Source organism: Chanodichthys erythropterus, chromosome 8, assembly GCF_024489055.1.
Source record: "Chanodichthys erythropterus isolate Z2021 chromosome 8, ASM2448905v1, whole genome shotgun sequence".
NCBI lineage: Eukaryota > Metazoa > Chordata > Actinopteri > Cypriniformes > Xenocyprididae > Chanodichthys > Chanodichthys erythropterus.
This window is the reverse complement of record NC_090228.1, coordinates 43,214,228-43,232,244: the sequence shown is the minus strand read 5'-3', so window position 1 is coordinate 43,232,244 and position 18,017 is coordinate 43,214,228. Positions and strand designations below refer to the sequence as shown.

Sequence of the window (18,017 nt, the reverse complement as noted above, 5' to 3'; positions counted from 1 at the left end):
TTTTTGTTAGTCAAGTTTTAGTCGACTAAACGTCTCGTCATTTTAGTCTAGTTTTAGTCAAAAGAAAACTCAAGGTATCTTAGTCAAGTTTTAGTCGACTAAAAGTCTTTTAATTTTAGTCTAGTTTTAGTCAAAAAATTTTAGTCTTTTTTTAAAAATAACACATTATTACTGAGATTATTACTGATAAACTTTTCAGTAAAAAAAGTGTTTCACATATCTCAAACATTGGTTAAATGTCATAATTACCTGACAAAATACACTTGTTGAAAGATTTTTGTTGAATGCAAATGTTAAACGTGTCTGGGTTTCAATTTCTGATTTAGGAGACACATTCACAAATGATTAACCTGTTCTGAAGAGTATTTTATTTTAACCAACACAATTCAAAAGCTAGCAAGTCGTCGTCGCTCGTCACTCGTGTTCGCTTTGGGTGTTTTGTGTTCAGCAGTTTCGTGTTGCAGCCACAGGCGTATGAGACCTGTAAAGCCTCGTTTACAGTGCACGCCACTCTAGTCAATGCTTGTGTTTACACCAGCCGCGTCGCGGTGCGTTTGAGAAGCGTCCCAGAAGCGGCTCACCGCGCCGCTTCGCTAAAGATAGGCACCTCGCCTCCAAGACGCGCAGCTCATATACAAAACAAAGTCAAAATAATCACCCTGTGTAAACTCCCGCTCATATGTTACATAGAAACTGACGACAAGAGATTCGAAGTTGAAAAACTTGAGTTGACATCGCGCAGAAGACGGAACAACACCTTGCCGGAGCCGTAACGAGCCGCACACGCATGCAGTGTAAACAAGGCTTCAACGAGGCTTAACTTGAGCAACAGCGCGAAGCCGCAAACTCGTTCCGAATATTTTAAAGGCATAACAGCTGATGAAAAAGCAGAGACGATTGTAGACGAAAATTAAGAGAGATTTTATCTTAGTTTTTATTTTATACAAAACATTTTCGTCTCGTCTTTTTTCGTCAACAATAATGCATGTTAATTTAGTCTTAGTCAGCGTTTTTGCACAGTGGTGCAGTCTTGTCATCGTCTCGTTTTAGTCATGAAAAAAGTCGTTGACGAACATATTTCGTCTCGTCTGACGAAATTAACACTACTGTGCACAGATCCAGATGTTAATACTGGCTTGTCAAATGCCTTGAACATGGGGCTGGTATATGCAAATATTGGGGGCGTACATATTAATGATCCCGACTGTTACGTAACAGTCGGTGTTATGTTGAGATTCGCCTGTTCTTCGGAGGTCTTTTACACAAATGAGATTTATATAAGAAGGAGGAAACAATGGAGTTTGAGACTCACTGTATGTCATTTCCATGTACTGAACTCTTGTTATTCAACTATGCCAAGGTAAATTCAATTTTCCATTCTATGGCACCTTTATGTCATGTGCATTAACAATGATTTCAGATAAATATAATGCTAAACTATTTGAGTGGTACGACATGATTTTGAACATCAGTACACTTGTACAGTTTGTTACCCTCTTTATTCTAATTCATTACCTGCAACAACAGAAATGTTTAACAAAAAACGTTATACCGGTTACGGTTTTAGGAAATCATCAAAAATGTAGTAAATTCAAAGGTTTCACATCTGCATAACATTTCAGGTGTGATGACAAAATCTGTACGTTTTATGATTTTTATTCATTGTGAATATGCAAGTGATTTCTGAAACTGCTGTATTTTGTAGAATACTTGCTTTCAAGAATGAGTTTGCAAATGACGTTTCAGGTCTCTATGATATGTGAAACTCTTCTCACAATGAAGACACTTGTAAGGCTTCTCTCCAGTGTGAAGCCTCATGTGAATGTTAAGGTTTCCTTTATGTATGAAACTCTTTCCACACTGACGGCAGGTGAAAGGCTTCTCTCCAGTGTGAACTCTCATGTGAACCTCAAGGATTGATTTGGTTATCCAACTCTTTCCACAATGAAGGCACATGAAACGCTTCTCTCCATTGTGCCTTATTACATGATTCTTAAGGCGATTGCTGTCTGTGAAACTCATTCCACACTGATGACATGTAAAACTGTTTACTCTCAAGTGAGTCTTCATGTGCTGATTAAGGTATACTTTACGTCTGAAACTCTTTCCACACTGATCACATGTGAATGGCTTCTCTCCAATGTGAACTCTCATGTGAGTCTTAAGACATTCTTTTCGTGAGTAGCTCGTCCCACACAGTTTGCAGGTGAAAGGCTTCTCTCCAGTGTGAGTTCTCATGTGGGAATTAAGGTTTCCTTTACGTGCAAAACTCAGTCCACACTGTTGGCATGTGTAAGGTCTCTCTCCGGTGTGAATTCTCATGTGGGAATTAAGGTTTTCTTTACGTGCAAAACTCTGTCCACACTGTTGGCAGGTGAAAGGCTTCTCTCCAGTGTGAGTTCTCATGTGGGCTTTAAGGTTTTGTTTTTGAGTAAATCTCTTTCCACATTGTTGGCAGATTAAAAAATCATTAGGTATGGTTTTCTGAGCTTCTCTTTTTTGTAAGGAAGTGATTTCAAGTTTTGTGGATTTTTCTCCAGTCATGAAATCATGATGTTGCTCATACTGATCTTTCTTTTCCTCTTCATTCAATTCTTGATTTTCTTCTTTCAGTGCCATCAGGTCTAAAGTGGAAAAAAAAGATAAATGCAAATTAACACCAGCAACAGACATTATAATACTTTATTAAAGCATCAACGCCAACAACATGTACGCTAGATCATATACCCAATAGATACTGAAAGTGGAGTTACATCACTGTTTGAAGTAGAGCGTTGCTTATCAGCAAGTAACAGTTAGGCAGTAGATAGAAATCCACTCTTTGTTCCAGTCTTCACAGTTGTTTAAGCCACCAAGTAATCAATATATGCACAGCACACAAACCCTGGTTGAGCTTAGAACTATAGACCAATTCGGTGTTTGCAAACAACGATGACATTTTTTTATGGGCGGAGCCTACCTGGTTGCAGAAAATGACAGTTGAGCAGTAGCAGTCTATGGAAGCCACGAAATAAAAGAATAAAAAAAAGCTAATTTCGAGTTTATATCTCACAATTCTGACTTTATATCTCACATTTTCCTCAATGAAAACTAGTCACATCCGTCAAAAAACGCATTTAAAACAGAACTGTATGTTATACAGTGTACACTACAGTACATGTTTTCATATCCTTATAAAGTAATTAGTTTGTTGAGTAGATGCTGCATTAGTGGAAAACAGTAGTATGTTTGCTGTGGAGGCTGAGAGGATGCTAACATTACTACCTCATGCGGTTAAAACAATATGACAAAAACACCAAATGTTTAATGTCATGATTTTTACCATACATTTGCAGTTTATATCCATTTGTTCGCTGTTATGCATTTGTTATCCAGCGAAGTTGGATATTTAAACTGCATTCTCATCATGCAGTGACAGAAACATAAATCAGAAATGTATTTGATTTCATTTCTTTTTTTTATTGGCACTGTAACACAAATTTTGATTAAATAATCTTTTTAGAAAAAAGTTTTCTAAAATAGAGGCAAATCATGTGTGAAAGTATACATATAATAGACCTATGCTATGCCTTTGTGTGTAAAGCTGGCAATTTTTAAGCACGACTGTTTGGATTTATATGAAATGATAACACTTTACAATAAGAGTCTATTTGTAACATTAAATAAGGTTAATAGAAGTATTGTTCATCTTTAATTTCAACATTTACATTTTAAAACTTTAAAGTTGTCTCATACATTGGTGATAATGCACTAAGAATTAACATGAACGTATAATTAATATATTAGCCTACTATTTTTTATATTTAAAAATTACAATGAACATTTAGCCATTTTTTTAATTCAAAGAAAACAAAACGTAAAGGAGTTAAAACTGAACACAATCTTGCTGCTCAAACTGTATAGAAAATGTTTTAATGTTTTTTTTTGCTCCTTTTGCATTTTACATGTACTTTTACTTTCAGTACTTAAGTATGTTTATATATATATATATATTAAATACTTTTCATACTTAAGTACAAAAAAATATCACATACTTTAAAACTTTTACACAAGTAATATTCTAAACAGTGACAGCATCAAGTAACTGTATCGAGCCATCTCAGTGAGAGAAATTTTGTTTGTAGGCTGTGTTTTTGACGTATGACATATTAATTGCTTGATTCGATGAATATTAACTGATATTTACATTATGTTCAGGTACGTTAATATAATAATTTGTTTGAATAATGTTTCTCACCCTCTCTATTTTATGAGGTTTAAGTGCATGTATTTGAGGGTGAGAAGGAAAAAATCCTTTATACAACAAATGGAACATTCAAAATAGATGTACAAAATAAAACCAACCTGTTTGTTCCTCAGTATCTTCTTGTTTCACTCTGTTTCTTCAATCTTCATATCTTCACTCTCCTCTTTAATAAATGCCATCTTTATAATAGTGTGTCACATGAATCTCAGTTTCTTCAGGAGACTTTCTGTGTTTGGACACTGTCTTGTTAAAGATGATAATTATCAGAAAGAAAATATCTGGGTGCATCTCATTCAGCTATAGTTCAGTAGTCAGTTCACTGGCAAGGGATAAAAAAATAAGCTTAAAACTTGCACCAAATATTATTAAAAGAACAAAAATTGCACATACACTTGTTTTGTTTTTTATATTTGATATTATAATAGATTAAACTACTTCAGTAATTACAGTTGCCATTACACACGCTTGTTTGTTGTTCTCGAGCGGCGCTTCGAGCGCCTCGAAACAATGAATCATTTTGGAAGCATTTGGTTCAATTGACTCGGTTCCAAAGGGTCCGTTTCTCCATCACTACTTGCTAGTGAGAGAATTGGTGTTTACCATAAACTGATATAGAGAGCTAAACGAGAAGCACATTTTCTGTTATTCGTGTGTGGATTCGCTTTAGTCACAAAAATAAGGTTATTAAAATTAAAAATTGATGTTAAACTAAATATTATGTTACATTAAACAATAATGCAGCCATTTTACATCTTTCTAAAATCTAAGTTGCCTACATGGGTTGAATTGATTTAAACACTAAATGTTTAAGAACACAAACCTTTTTTCAGCAGAATCACAAAAGATGCAGGAGCGCAGCGCAGACTTATGACGTCACGTCGCCAAAATAAAAGTCCTGTTCACACTCTGTTGTGTCTAACATCACATAAGAATAGAATAGAATAGAAATTTACATACAATGTACAAATAATTAAAAATGTGTCATTCAGAGCTTAATTTTGAAATACATATCTACATCAATGTTGTCCAATGATGTGTTGAAAATATTACAACTTCTAATGAAAAAGATAATAAAAGCTAATGAAAAAAATAGATTTGTCTAAAAAGTAAAAACATATTACACTATAGGCATAATATAGCTAATCAATTTTTTAGGCTACTTAACATTTTTGAATGCAGAGTAAATAACTATGGACAAAGACATTTATATTTTTATAATATTAAAATGTGTAAATCTTAGTATATTAATATAAATATCAGTGTTGTCAGCGCTAATGTGTTAACACATTCCAAAACCCTTAACTTATTAAAATAATTGAATGCAATTAACGCAAATAAATTACATAAGTACATGAAGCTGTGTCATTAACGTACTTTACGCAATATAATTATGATCTCATGTTGCCTTCACATGCTATCGGAAATTTGATAATTCCTACTTCTGAAGTATTAGAATACTTACGAATATACTTAATATACTTAAGTATATTAAATATACTTAAAGAATATTTACGATAATTCCGAGAACACGTGAAGACAGCGTTAGAAGTAGGGAGTTTATCACGTAGCACAATAGCACAAGCACCTGAAACCCTGGTAGGCGTAAATTTCTACTCTAAACCAATTTTGCTTCTCTGTTTGTGATCAAACCATTTTAAGCCGTTAAACTCCGGGAAAGTTTTCATTGATCCAAATTCAATACATTCAAACAATCAGTCCAAAACAGTGCTAATGTAAAGACAACCAGGCTACTTATATCAGAGAGAATAGAGACTAGCATTGCGCTTTGGTGAATTATTGATTCCATTGTGCGTTTTGCTTTAAAACATGAGCTCTGTCATATTCTGTGATTGTTTCTGAAGAGTGCAATTTTGGTGACGTACAGTAGAGAGTCTGTTACAATGATGCACAAACAAGAAACTGTATGTGTATCTTATTAACTTCCCATACAAAGTGAGGCTAACAACAAACCATGTGAGGAACTACTGGACACTGAAAAGCATGGAGGGCATGGAGGTGCCTCTTGAGCCTCATTCCTTTAATGCTTGGGGACAGGATCAAAACTCCATCTGAAGATGATGTTTGGCAGTTGTGTCTCAAGCTGAGGGAGGTTGTTGATCTAATCTGTGCATCCAAGATCCATACTAACCAAGTAGCATTTCCTAAGGTTCTAATTAAGGAATACCTCCAACTTAGAAGCACTTTATTCCCAGGAAAACCACTGCAAGCTAAACGATTGTGGACATTGTGCTTCGAAAGCAAGCATAGCTATTTTAAGCAATTCCTCACAGGACAAAAGTGAAAAGGGTCTGCAGAAATTACCATATTGCAACTGAACTGTGGTTTTATGTTTGATTATTGCAGGAGATATTGTGTGGTCAGCGAAGAAGATTTTAGAAACAGTACCGCAGACCTTTATCTATTATATACAATAAAAGTACAATACAATTTCTCCATCCCGAAGACAATGGCGTGCAAATCTTTCCTGAAGACAACACATGCGATGTGACATTGTGGTTGCCTCTGCATGACTCTTACCTCAGTTTTAGGCTACGTTCACACTGCTGGCTGAAACGACCCAATTCCGATTTTTTTGCCCCTATGCGACCTGTATCTGATCTTTTCATGACAGTCTGAACGACACAGATCCGATCTTTTCAAATGTGACCCAGGCCACTTGGGTATGTGTTTCTGAATCCGATACGTATCCGATCTTTTGAAATGCGACCTCCGTCTGAATGGCCAGGCCACATGTATCCGACCCATACGTCATTGATACGCTACAAACGTCATAATTGTGCGTTGAAGTAGGCGGGAACGAGAAGATAAACAACAACCATGGCGGACAATGCTGCTGAGACCACAGATTTAATTAATATTTAGGGTGACAGCTCTATTCAGGCCAAACTCGAGGGCTCTTATCGGAACCGGGCGGTTTATGAAAACATTTCCAGCGAAATGACAGAGCGTGGTTACAGACGATCCTGGCTCCAATGCCAGTGAAAAATAAAAAGCCTCCGAGCCAAATACAAGGAGGTTAAAGACTGGAACAAACGAAGTGGCCGTCTCCTTCCGCAAACAACGAGTGACGTCGTTGACCGTTGCGTACTCTTCTGCGCATGCGGGTCACTTCTGGGTCATTTCACGTTCACACAGGAGATCACAAAAGGTCGCATTTAATTGAAAATGTGAACCGCCTTGCACAAAAATCTAATTTTTTCAAAAAAATCGTAATTGAGCATTAAGCCCTGCAGTGTGAACATAGCCTTCGAGACAAAATGGAGTCAGGCATTCTCCAGTCCCCTACTTTTGGTTTTGCCTAAATATGTTGCCATTTTCAAAATGCATTAGTCAACGACAGCATAGTGTAAAGGACAGGCCTAACCATAGCAAAACGTATGCGTCTTCTGGGTGCGTCAGATCCAGGAGAACTGCTTCCACAGAGTCTTCACCGGGCGTCATCACCATCTTTGTCCCTCTCTGAGGACAATGTAGAGAGGTGCTTCTTTAGAGAGTCGTTAAGTCTTAGCAGCAGAAGCTCATACAACGTCGAGTGGCGATGGATCAGATAGCCAAAACAGTTGCAGCAACTACTGTTTGTCCAGATCCGACAGCCTTGAAGGGTTGCTTTGTCTTTGACTGACGGGTCAAGTTCCTGTCAAGCCTACAGAGATTTCAAAAAGGCCTAATTGCTCAGGGTGTCATGGAGGCTTCTACTGTGAACAAGAGCCCAACAAAATAAGACTGAGCAGAGTACAGATAGAGATTTTGCCATTTCATACATAACTGCATCAGGTTTTTAATGTTAATGTCTGGGCAGTGACATTTACTGTAGCTGAGCCAAAATTAACCATTACTTCGGATTTGTAACATTACAAATAAGAATTTAACAGTAAAATGTTAGTTGTCATTATATCATTGCTTAATTTGACATTAGAGATCTTTCTAATAGTTCTGTTTCTTATAACTAATCGGTTAATTTCAGAAAAACTTTAATGATAAAAGAGGAAAGGAGTTGGTTGTTTCCTCTAAGGAAAGAATACTTTTGCCGCAGTAGTGCTGTGGATGTTGTGGAGCCAAATAATAATCGCCAGTCATTATTTCTCCAACATTATTTTAAACAGTACACAGCAAAATCTCCAGAGTTAAATCATATGGTCCCTCTCTAAATAGTGTTAAAATAACATTGAAACAAAGTTAAAGTTAATGAGACAATTAAACAATTATTTAAGTGATGACTGTGCATTAGTGATGAACACCTGCTGTTAACAAGCAAAAGCACTGAAGAAAAGAGAAACACAAGAACTACAAATGACTTCAGTCATAGCCTTATTAATTGCTTAATTATCTCATTAACTTTAACTCTAGTAATCATGACTTCAAAAGTGGGAATTATCAAATTTCCGATAGCATGTGAAGGCAGCATTTGTTAATTGCTTTGCTGCCTCAGGGTCTTTCATTGAAGAAACAATGAATTCAAAACTGTATCAAGACTTCAGAACAACAGTTCATGACTTCAAGCAAAGTTACTTTAAGACAAGTCATTTCACTCGGCGGCCATCTTTGAAACGCCTCAGGCATCCAAGTGCAGCTCCTATCTCTTTGAATGGGGAAACATAAAATTCTCCAAAGCTGTTTGCCAAGCTTTCGATTAAATTTCATATTTTAGATCAACGAAATCTAACAACTGTCTCATAAATTTGGTTTCTAAACGCTCAAATCATGACAAAAAAATTATATGTTTTTCATGCTGGATCAAGTTAATCCGCATGCGCAGTCCCAAGTACACAGCGCATGTCTGACTGTCTTTATAGGAACCGGAGCTTCTAACGGCCACTGCAGTGACACAATGACTTTACCAATCAAAGATTGGCTCTTAATGTAAAAGGCGGGACTTATTCCGCCATATTGTGTGTTGCACTTTCTCCCATTCAAAACAATAGGAATGATGCATCTTGTGTTGTTCTATAGTAGGGATGGACAACTCCGGTCCTGGAGGGCCAGTGTCCTGCAGAGTTTATCTCCATCCCTGATAAAAACTCACTTGCCTATAACTTTCTACTAATCCTAAAGACCTTGATTAGCTGGTTCAGGTGTGTTTGATTAGGGTTGGAGCTAAACTCTGCTGGACACTCCAGGACCGGAGTTGTCCATCCCTGTTCTATAGTCTTTGCTTCAAGCTTTAGAGAGGCTGAGTGATGACAATGACCCAAAGTATTCACTAAATCAAGTCAGGTGTGTCTGTAATTGAGTTAAATTAAAGATCAAACCACATTTTAAACGATGCAGAAATCCGGATAGGGCTCATAAATTTATTAATTTCACTGTAGATAGATGAATGAATCAAATATGAGTGATGCCACAATACAATCAAAATGAATTTCACACAGATACATATTTTTCTGGTGCCATTTTAAATTGCCATTTAAAGGCCAATTCACACTGCACAGACAAACACCAACAAACACTGTTTTTTGTCTCATCAGTGTGTTACCCCCTGTTGGCTTCTGTTGGAGTTTGTTTTCACCTGACTGACCATGTACAATCAAGTGTTTGTTGGGGTAGTGTGAACATCAGTTATTTTTCATAAAATTGGATTGCGGTGTGAATTGGCCTTTCCACACAAAGAACAAAGAGTCTCACATCTGTCTCATATCTGACATTTCAGGTATATCTGTAATGGCAAAATATTTTTTTCTATTAGACCACAATTAAATAGTCTGAGTAAGTGATTTTTCAAATTCCTGCAGTTTCTTTCCAGAGTGAGTTTGCATATGACGTTTCAGGTCTACTCGATATGCGAAACTCTTTTCACACTGAAGACACGTGAAAGGCTTCTCTCCAGTGTGAGATCTTATATGCGTCTTAAGGCTTTCTTTAAGCGCGAAACTCTTTCCGCACTGAGGGCAGGTGAAAGGCTTTTCTCCAGTGTGAACTCTCATGTGAATTTTAAGGTTAGTTTTGTTTGAGCAAGTCTTTCCACAGTTATTGCACATGAAAGGCTTTTCTCCAGTGTGAGTTATTACATGATTCTTAAGGTGAACGCTGTCTGTGAAATTCATTCCGCACTGGTGACACATAAAAGTGTTATCTCTTGAGTGAGTCCTCATGTGGGTATTAAGGTTTACTTTATGTCTGAAAGTCTTTCCACACTGATCACATGAGAACGGCTTTTCTCCAGTGTGAATTTTCATGTGGGAATTAATTGTCGCTCTATGTTTAAAACTCTTTCCACATTGAGGGCAAGTGAAAGGCTTCTCTCCAGTGTGAACTCTCATGTGGCTTTTAAGGCATCCTTTTCGAATGAAAATTTTTCCACACTGTTGGCAGTTGAAAAGGTTCTCTCCATTGTGAACTTTCATGTGGACTTTAAGACTGTCTTTTTGAGTAAAACTTTTTCCACATTGTTGGCAGGTGAAAGGCTTTTCTCCATTGTGAATTCTCATGTGGGATTTAAGGCTATCGTTTTGAGTGAAACTTTTTCCGCATTGTTGACAGGTGAAAGGGCTCTCTCCAGTGTGAATTCTCATGTGTTTTTTTAGGTTTCCTTTTTCATTGAAACTTTTTCCACAGTGTTGACAGGCGTAAGGCTTCTCTCCAGTGTGAATTCTCATGTGGACTTTTAGGTTTCCATGTTGACTGAAACCCTTTCCACATTGAGAGCAGGTGAAATAACTTTTAGTTGCTGTCTTCTGGCCCCTTTTTTCTGAGGAAGTCTTTTCAGTCTGTGAGCAAATGAAAGATTGCTCTCCGATTATGAAATCAATATGACTCTCATCCTGATCTTTCTCTTCCTCTTCCTTTTCATTCAAATGTTCACTCTCTTCTTTCAGCGCCATCAGTTCTAAGGTGAAAAAAGGCAAATACAAACTAACCCCAGTTTAATAGCACAAAGCAACAGACATCAAAACATAGAGCATCAAAACCAACAGAATGTAAGCTAAATCCTATACCCATAGCTTGTTTGCAATCACGTAGTTCTGGTGACGTGCAAAATTCCGGTGGAGGGCAAGCAGTGAAAATTAGAATGGAAGAGATGGGGAAAAGTCCTTTCTTTGCTGGTTTAGAAAGGTATAAACAGAAAATCACAACATATGTTGGACGCGATCCTTATCTTATGAAGAGGAGCGAGTTTTCCGCTGGATTTAAAGACTTGATTGCCATCGAGGAGGCAGATATAGAGGATGTGAAGCTGCCGTCACGCCGCGTTCAGTTCTAGTCTGGGTTTGTTTATATCGCGCTGCCTTTCTGCTAGTGAAGTTAGAGCAGTATTTTGATTTTCTGTCGTGATTGTGAAAAATGTCGCCACTGTAGGTCATTTATGCTGAATCGAGAATTGTAATAGGAACTCACGATATCGGTTGTGGAAAAAAAGGACGGTAATACAATTTTCGCCTTGGTTGAGAAGGTGAGGGAAGATGACTAGCAAATGTAATAATGTCACTAAATAAACCCACTGCCTTTCACTCAAAATAATCACATACTTTGCTGAGTTTTTGTTTTTTGTGTAATAATTAACATTATGTTTTAGAGTATGATCACTATTGAATATGGATGTCCGAATGTGCGAATATAAAACCTTTACCCAAGTTGCACACAGCCACTTCAAAACTGTTCACGAGCTTCTATGGGTTTGATTTTGGTTGTCATTTGTTGAAATAAATACAAAAATACAGCGTGTCTGTGTCCTGAACGTGACCCTCCGATTCTCCTCCGTGGACCGTGGTCATATGGGAACGTGAATATTTACAAAAACAACATTAAAACTAGTTACATTTACACGCTTCCAACAAATAAATGGATCGACTTCTGTCAGCTTGTTGAACACATTTTATTTGGACATTTTCTACCATACGATGGCTGAAGCAGCAGCGCGTGACTGTTCTCATGGTAACCAGATCAACATTGTGAACAGAATACTACAAAACTGAAGTGAAAATAACAAATCATCATTCAGTGGGATAAAACATCTTCTCCCCCCTGCAAACGATAGCATGAAGAATTTAACCAAGTCAAAAAGGTAAGCAGGTATCCATATTCATTTAAGTATCAGCAGACGCAAAACGCTATAAAAGGCGACAACTTTTAAAGTTAAAAAACGAAATAAGTTATAAAAAAATGGTATAAGTTATGTAAACAATATATCTGGGTTCTCGATTTTATCGATTTGAGTACAGTACACTGACTGGTGTAGGTATTGAATTGCAAGGGCCACCCACTGGCCCAACGGTGGTATACAATGGTGTGGCTGAAAGTTTCCTGCACATTTTGTCTTTTCTTTCTAAAACAATTAAAAATAATCAAGTTATTGAAAATGAACTTAATTGCAATTATGTTATTGACATTTATAAAAGCGTAAAATTTAGGTTGAAACTATGATTTGAAAGGCTTTCGGTAAGTTGTGCTGCATCTTTTAACATACCTTCTGATGTTCATTTGTGTTTACTTACTATTAACAAGTAGTAAAGAGGAAGTGATGATCAGTTCATGTGCCACTTGAACTGAGGCGCTACAGCGATCCGTCACGACACATTTAAGAGCTGCAAAACGGTTTTTATTGTTTGAATGTCATACTAAAATTGAACTTCGGTAAAGTTGGTTTTATATTGGCACGTTCGGACATTCGTATTCAATAGCCTTGTTAATCACACTACATTGGACATTCAGTGGACATTCACAAGTAAATATACCATTAAAACAATACTTGCCTATTTTGATCGGCTGTGAAAAATGTTGTAAGTTGGCAATCGTTGGTTGTCAATATCATGTCGCTGCTTAAAATTTGCAAACATTAATTTATTGCACATTTATTGGAAAGTCTGAATTTATCAGAATTAATCCGAATGTGCGAATATAAAACCAACTTTACCGAAGTTAAAATTGAGAGGATGAAAGCTGAGACTTGAAAAGTAACCTGTTTTGTATTTTCTGTTTGTGTCAGTGTCATCTTTGCTTCACTTTTCACTGCGTGAAAAAAAAATGGATGTGTGGTGTGAGAATAGTGTCAATTAAGTCTCGCACTGAATGCGTGAGATTCGGCAGCCTTGATCTTATTAAAACACCTAAAATATGTTGCTTGTGAAAAGTTTTTGCTTCATGCAGTTGAAGGTACAGTACAGGTGTATGAGTACATGATCAGGAAACACCCTCCTGGAGTCTTATAAATAACAATAACATTGTATTATTAGGTCCAAAAAGTAGTTATATGTTACAAAATTATTGTTCATTTCTTTAGAGATGGATATTTTAATAAGGATCAAATGATTGAGTTCAACTTTGAGAATGAAACCAACCTGTTTGTGTCTCAGTATCTTCTTGTTTCACTCTGAATGTTTCTTCAATCTTCATTTCTTCACTCTCATCTTTAATAAACCCCATCTTTATGTCTTCACTCTCCTCTTTAATGAACGCCATCTTGATAATAGTGTGTCATGTGGATCTCAGTTGCTTCACCAGGAGTTTTTCTGTGTGATTGGACAATCAGTCCTGTTTAAGATGAGAATAATTAACAGAAAGAAAAATAAATCACAACTAAATCATTGGGTGTCTCAATCAGCTCCCTAGTAGAGTCAGTGCACTGGTAAGGGACTCAGTCAGAGTGAGAGTTAATGGACTTAAAGTTTTCAAAAAAATAAAAACAAGCACTTCAAATTAATAAAAGAACAAACTATACAGACACTTCATATTGTTGTGACTTATATTTAATACTAAATTATTTTTTGATTAGTTTTAATAGATTACACTTTCATCAAAACAGTTGCTATTGTTTTTTTTTAATCAAGCAGGTGATTCGAACGATGTGAATCAGTGAATCACTTTACGTAGCAATTGATTCAGTTGACTTTTCAAAAGCTCAGAACCGAATTCGTTTTTAACGATACACTGATTCACTATGTATGGAGAGAAATGAAACGCACCTTTTCTTTATCTCATGTGTGACCAACTAATGTGTAACTCAAGGATTGATAACGTTCGTGAATGATTTATAAAGCATTACAATGTTACATCCAATAGTGAAATATTCATTTAACAGTTCTTGTTAAAACTATAAAATTACCTAAACTGTTTGCAGTGATTAGACACTTTGAATACTTTAACACAGACCTTTCTCCAGCCGAATCACAGACGCAGGAGCGCAGCCTTATGACGTCAAATCATCACTCCAAAATAAAAGTCGACTCATACGATAAAATCAAAAAACATATGTTAGCGCTATTCTGAGTAGAAATACATGTTTAAATTCATGTTGATCAATGATGTGCTGAAAATAAAGTACCAACAAATGAGTCTGAACCACATCTAATGTGAGAATTTGTCTAAATAGCTAAAAAATAAACAGTTTTCAATAAAAAAACAGTTTTTGTTTAATGCAATGTTTTTTGAAAGTGCTTTATCAAATTTAAAAATTATTATTTTATAATAAAGGGTTGTCAAATAAAAAATAAAACTTTATTAAGGCCACAGACTGGCTCAACCTACATGTACACTGCAGAAATAGTATTTCAGATCTGTGGATATAAACTGTGAATATAAACTAACTCTTTGAGCGTGGCGCAAGTGTTTTTTGCTTGATTCAGACTGACGCAGTTATCATTTTCACTTCCTATGCCATGTTGTTTAAATAGCAAATGCATTTATGCCCATTTGTGCATAAATTAATCGAGGTGTGTTCAGGAGCATTGTTGGCGCATTGCTATTTTGAGGCAACTGAAATAGACTGCGCCATTGACCAACTAAAACCTGGTCTAAAATCAATGGCGCAATATTTTTGTTATTTTAAGAGCACGTTAGTAATATACGCCTATATGCAGGAGCACAACGTGTGTACACTCAAACATAACAAATAATAAAAAAAATAAAAGGACAATGCAAAAGATTATTATTGTGTGCATAAAGAACAAAAAAGCTTTGGTGGAATCCGGCTTTTCCCGTAGATCATTTGCTCACGCGCTTTAACCTCACATACGAGCATATCATCTTCCTATAGAGAAGCGTTGAGTTTTTCCGCTTGCAAATACTGTCAAGTAAATAGCGAATCCACCATGGCACGAGCCCAACTGGCATTTAAAGGGAATGGGAGATGAGACGCTGATTGGTTTATTGCACATTATGCCCATAACACACCCATTACTCATTAAGAGAATAGGGACAACCCTTTTAGACTATGCACTGGGTGCGCAGACCATTTTTCTGTTCCTTAAACTAGCAAAAGTGGATTCAGACACACCCTAAGCGCACTTGCGCCATGCGCTTTAGACGTTAAAGGTGCTAAAGAGAGGATGTTTTGTTTTATACATTTTTGCAATATTACTTGAAACTGTCTTTACTAACTGATAAAAGACTATTTATTAGGTGCACTGAAGTAATAATATTAATATACATCATCTGTAAGACCTTCATTCATCTTCGGAACACAAATTAAGATAATTTTGAAGTGTTTTTCTTTTATATCACATAGAAAGCAACATAATTACCATCATTCATGGTCCAGAGAAGTAGTCAAGACATTGTTAAAATAGTCAACATGACTACAGTGGTTCAACCTTAATTTTATGAAGCAACGAGAATACGTTTTTTGCATAAAAACAGCGACTTTATTTAACAATTTCTTTTCTCTCCTGTCATTCTCCAGGCTGTTTATATTTAGCCCTTCCAACTGCTTTTCAATTGAAAGTAGCTAAAACTAGTAGCTAAATGTTAGGGCTGTGGAAACAGTATCAATTTCTCGATTTTAATCGGTTCCCATTTTTATGAACCGATATCGATTCTTTAATCCCAAGAATCGATTAGTCTAGTCTGAATGAGCAGAAAATGTAGCGCCTCCCATCCAATGAATCACAATAATCTTTGTGCCTTGTTACTTCTGATATGAAGCAAAGTTTCAGATTTCAAATGACGTCCATCTTATTAGGAGATTCAAAAAATAAATACCGTTTTGGCGCCGTTTAATGTGACGTGACAGATCGCTGTAGCGCCTCAGTTAAAGAGAAGCGCATGTGAACATCCTCTCCTTTGCTTTAATGCCAGTTACAGAAAATAAACCTCTGAAGGTATGTTAAAATATACAGTAAAACTTACCAAAATCCATATCATGTCTCGTGTAATCGCTCAATCTGTGGTTCAACCTCGGAAAGACGTCAAACCGCTTGTAAACAATGTCACGTAACGTCACATTCACCTCAGAAAAACATATTCAGTGACCATAAACTCATTAGTCAGCAACATTCTGATAAATATATACACAGTTACGTATTCATTATAATTTTCTTCAATATTTAATGCATGTTTGAATAAATCAGTTATGACAGCTGTGATTTAAATGTTTATATTTCAAAAAAACAAATAGAAATATGATTATGTAATTCTAAACTTTATTTATTATTAAAAAACCATCATTGAGTGTAATTTAAGTGTTTTTGTATAAATAAGTTAATTTAATACTTCAATATTATTATAGTAGTATCAACTGACTTGTAGTTGTGTAGTTTACAGCATTAGTTGAGAGATTTATTTCCTCTAGAAAATTTCCCATGTACTGTAACTGAAATACTACATCTAAAATAATCCATATTGAATCTAATAGAGTCGAAATCGTAATCGAACCAAATCGCAAGCGTGTGAATAGAAATCGAATCAAATTGTGAAAACTGTGTCTATACCCAGCCCTACTGAATACAAAATTCATTGATCTATATAAATATAAATAGAGTTCAGTGGGCAAAATAAGAATCTAGATAAGGTTTGTCCAAAACAATTGCTAGATTTGGCTTTGACTTTTGAAAAAAGTCTCAAAAGAGGTGGGGAAGTCACTAAATCTTACAAAATCCCTGTCCAACACTGTCCACAGCTTCCTCCTGATTTCCTGTTCATTATCAGCCCAGTGAGTTCACCTGTGCCTGGCTTGTTAGTTTGTGTGTGTATATAAGACCTTTTGCTCAGTCTTGAAGTTCTTTTGTTTAGGCAGATCTTTTGTGCATGCACTGAATTACCTTGAGAGCCTTTTTACCCAGATCTTTTGACCTGTTTGTTTGAGAACTTTATTTTATTGGACATTTTTGTCTGCGTCAAGTCATTGTGGATCTGTATCTTCTCCAGCTCTGCTTTTGATGTTTGTGTTTGTTCAAGAATGACATTAAGTAAAGTGTTTGTTTTCCTCAAGTTCTGCCTCTTGTGATTCTCTGCAGTTTGGGTTCATAGTGTAGTGGTTAGTGCTCTGGTCAACAACACTCTGGGTTTGAACCCCAGTCGTGACAAGAAATAGTTTCGCGAGGGCAGATCTGGTACCTCTTGTCCACTTTGCTAACAGTGTATATGGGCATCATGTCTCTTGCCAAGCAGTGCGTTATGGAGTCGATGATTTCTTTATATCTCTGTAAAGACTTGTCATGTTACACTCACAAACACATCTGTAACGGTGTACAGATTGTGCTTTTGTTTTGTTCAGCTGTCTCTTTACTAGTATTGGTTTTCGCTGTAATGCATTCATCATACTTTCCTCTAAACTGTTTCAGGTGCTGATATAAATTAGTTGTGTTGCCACATGATGTAGCAAATTTAATTTTGTACCTCTCTGCTCTGTATCGGTTATCTTCGCCAAAATATCGCTATTAAAGTGAAGACAGCATTTTATTCTGTGCGTCATTTCTTTACAGAAAATTATGATTTCTGTTATTTTTCCAGTAAATTATGCGATCTGAAGAATTGAGTGCTCACACAGAAATATCAATAAATTATAAAAATCTAATGAATAGAATAATTGAGTTCATGTTAT

General features: G+C 36.1%; 1 protein-coding gene across 4 annotated transcripts; it reads right to left on the bottom strand.

Annotated features, from left to right (window-relative positions):
- Nucleotides 1–1,498: 1,498 nt before the first annotated feature.
- On the bottom strand, nt 1,499–14,397 carry LOC137024993 (gastrula zinc finger protein XlCGF57.1-like). Of its 4 annotated transcripts, XM_067392987.1 has the most exons (5): nt 14,351–14,397; nt 13,540–13,732; nt 10,375–11,090; nt 10,046–10,221; nt 1,499–2,431 (listed from the first exon to the last, which is right to left on the bottom strand). In XM_067392987.1, exons 2-5 carry the CDS (start codon nt 13,658–13,660, stop codon nt 1,717–1,719), a joined length of 1,728 nt encoding a protein of 575 aa, XP_067249088.1. In that variant the 5' UTR covers nt 13,661–13,732; nt 14,351–14,397; the 3' UTR covers nt 1,499–1,716. The 4 variants fall into 4 exon arrangements, with proteins under 4 accessions (XP_067249088.1, XP_067249086.1, XP_067249085.1 ...); XM_067392985.1 differs by lacking the exon at nt 1,499–2,431 and having other exon boundaries at nt 8,583–11,090; nt 13,540–13,710; nt 14,351–14,391; XM_067392984.1 differs by lacking the exons at nt 1,499–2,431; nt 14,351–14,397 and adding an exon at nt 14,164–14,267 and having other exon boundaries at nt 8,583–11,090.
- Between the last annotated feature and the right edge of the window lie 3,620 nt (nt 14,398–18,017).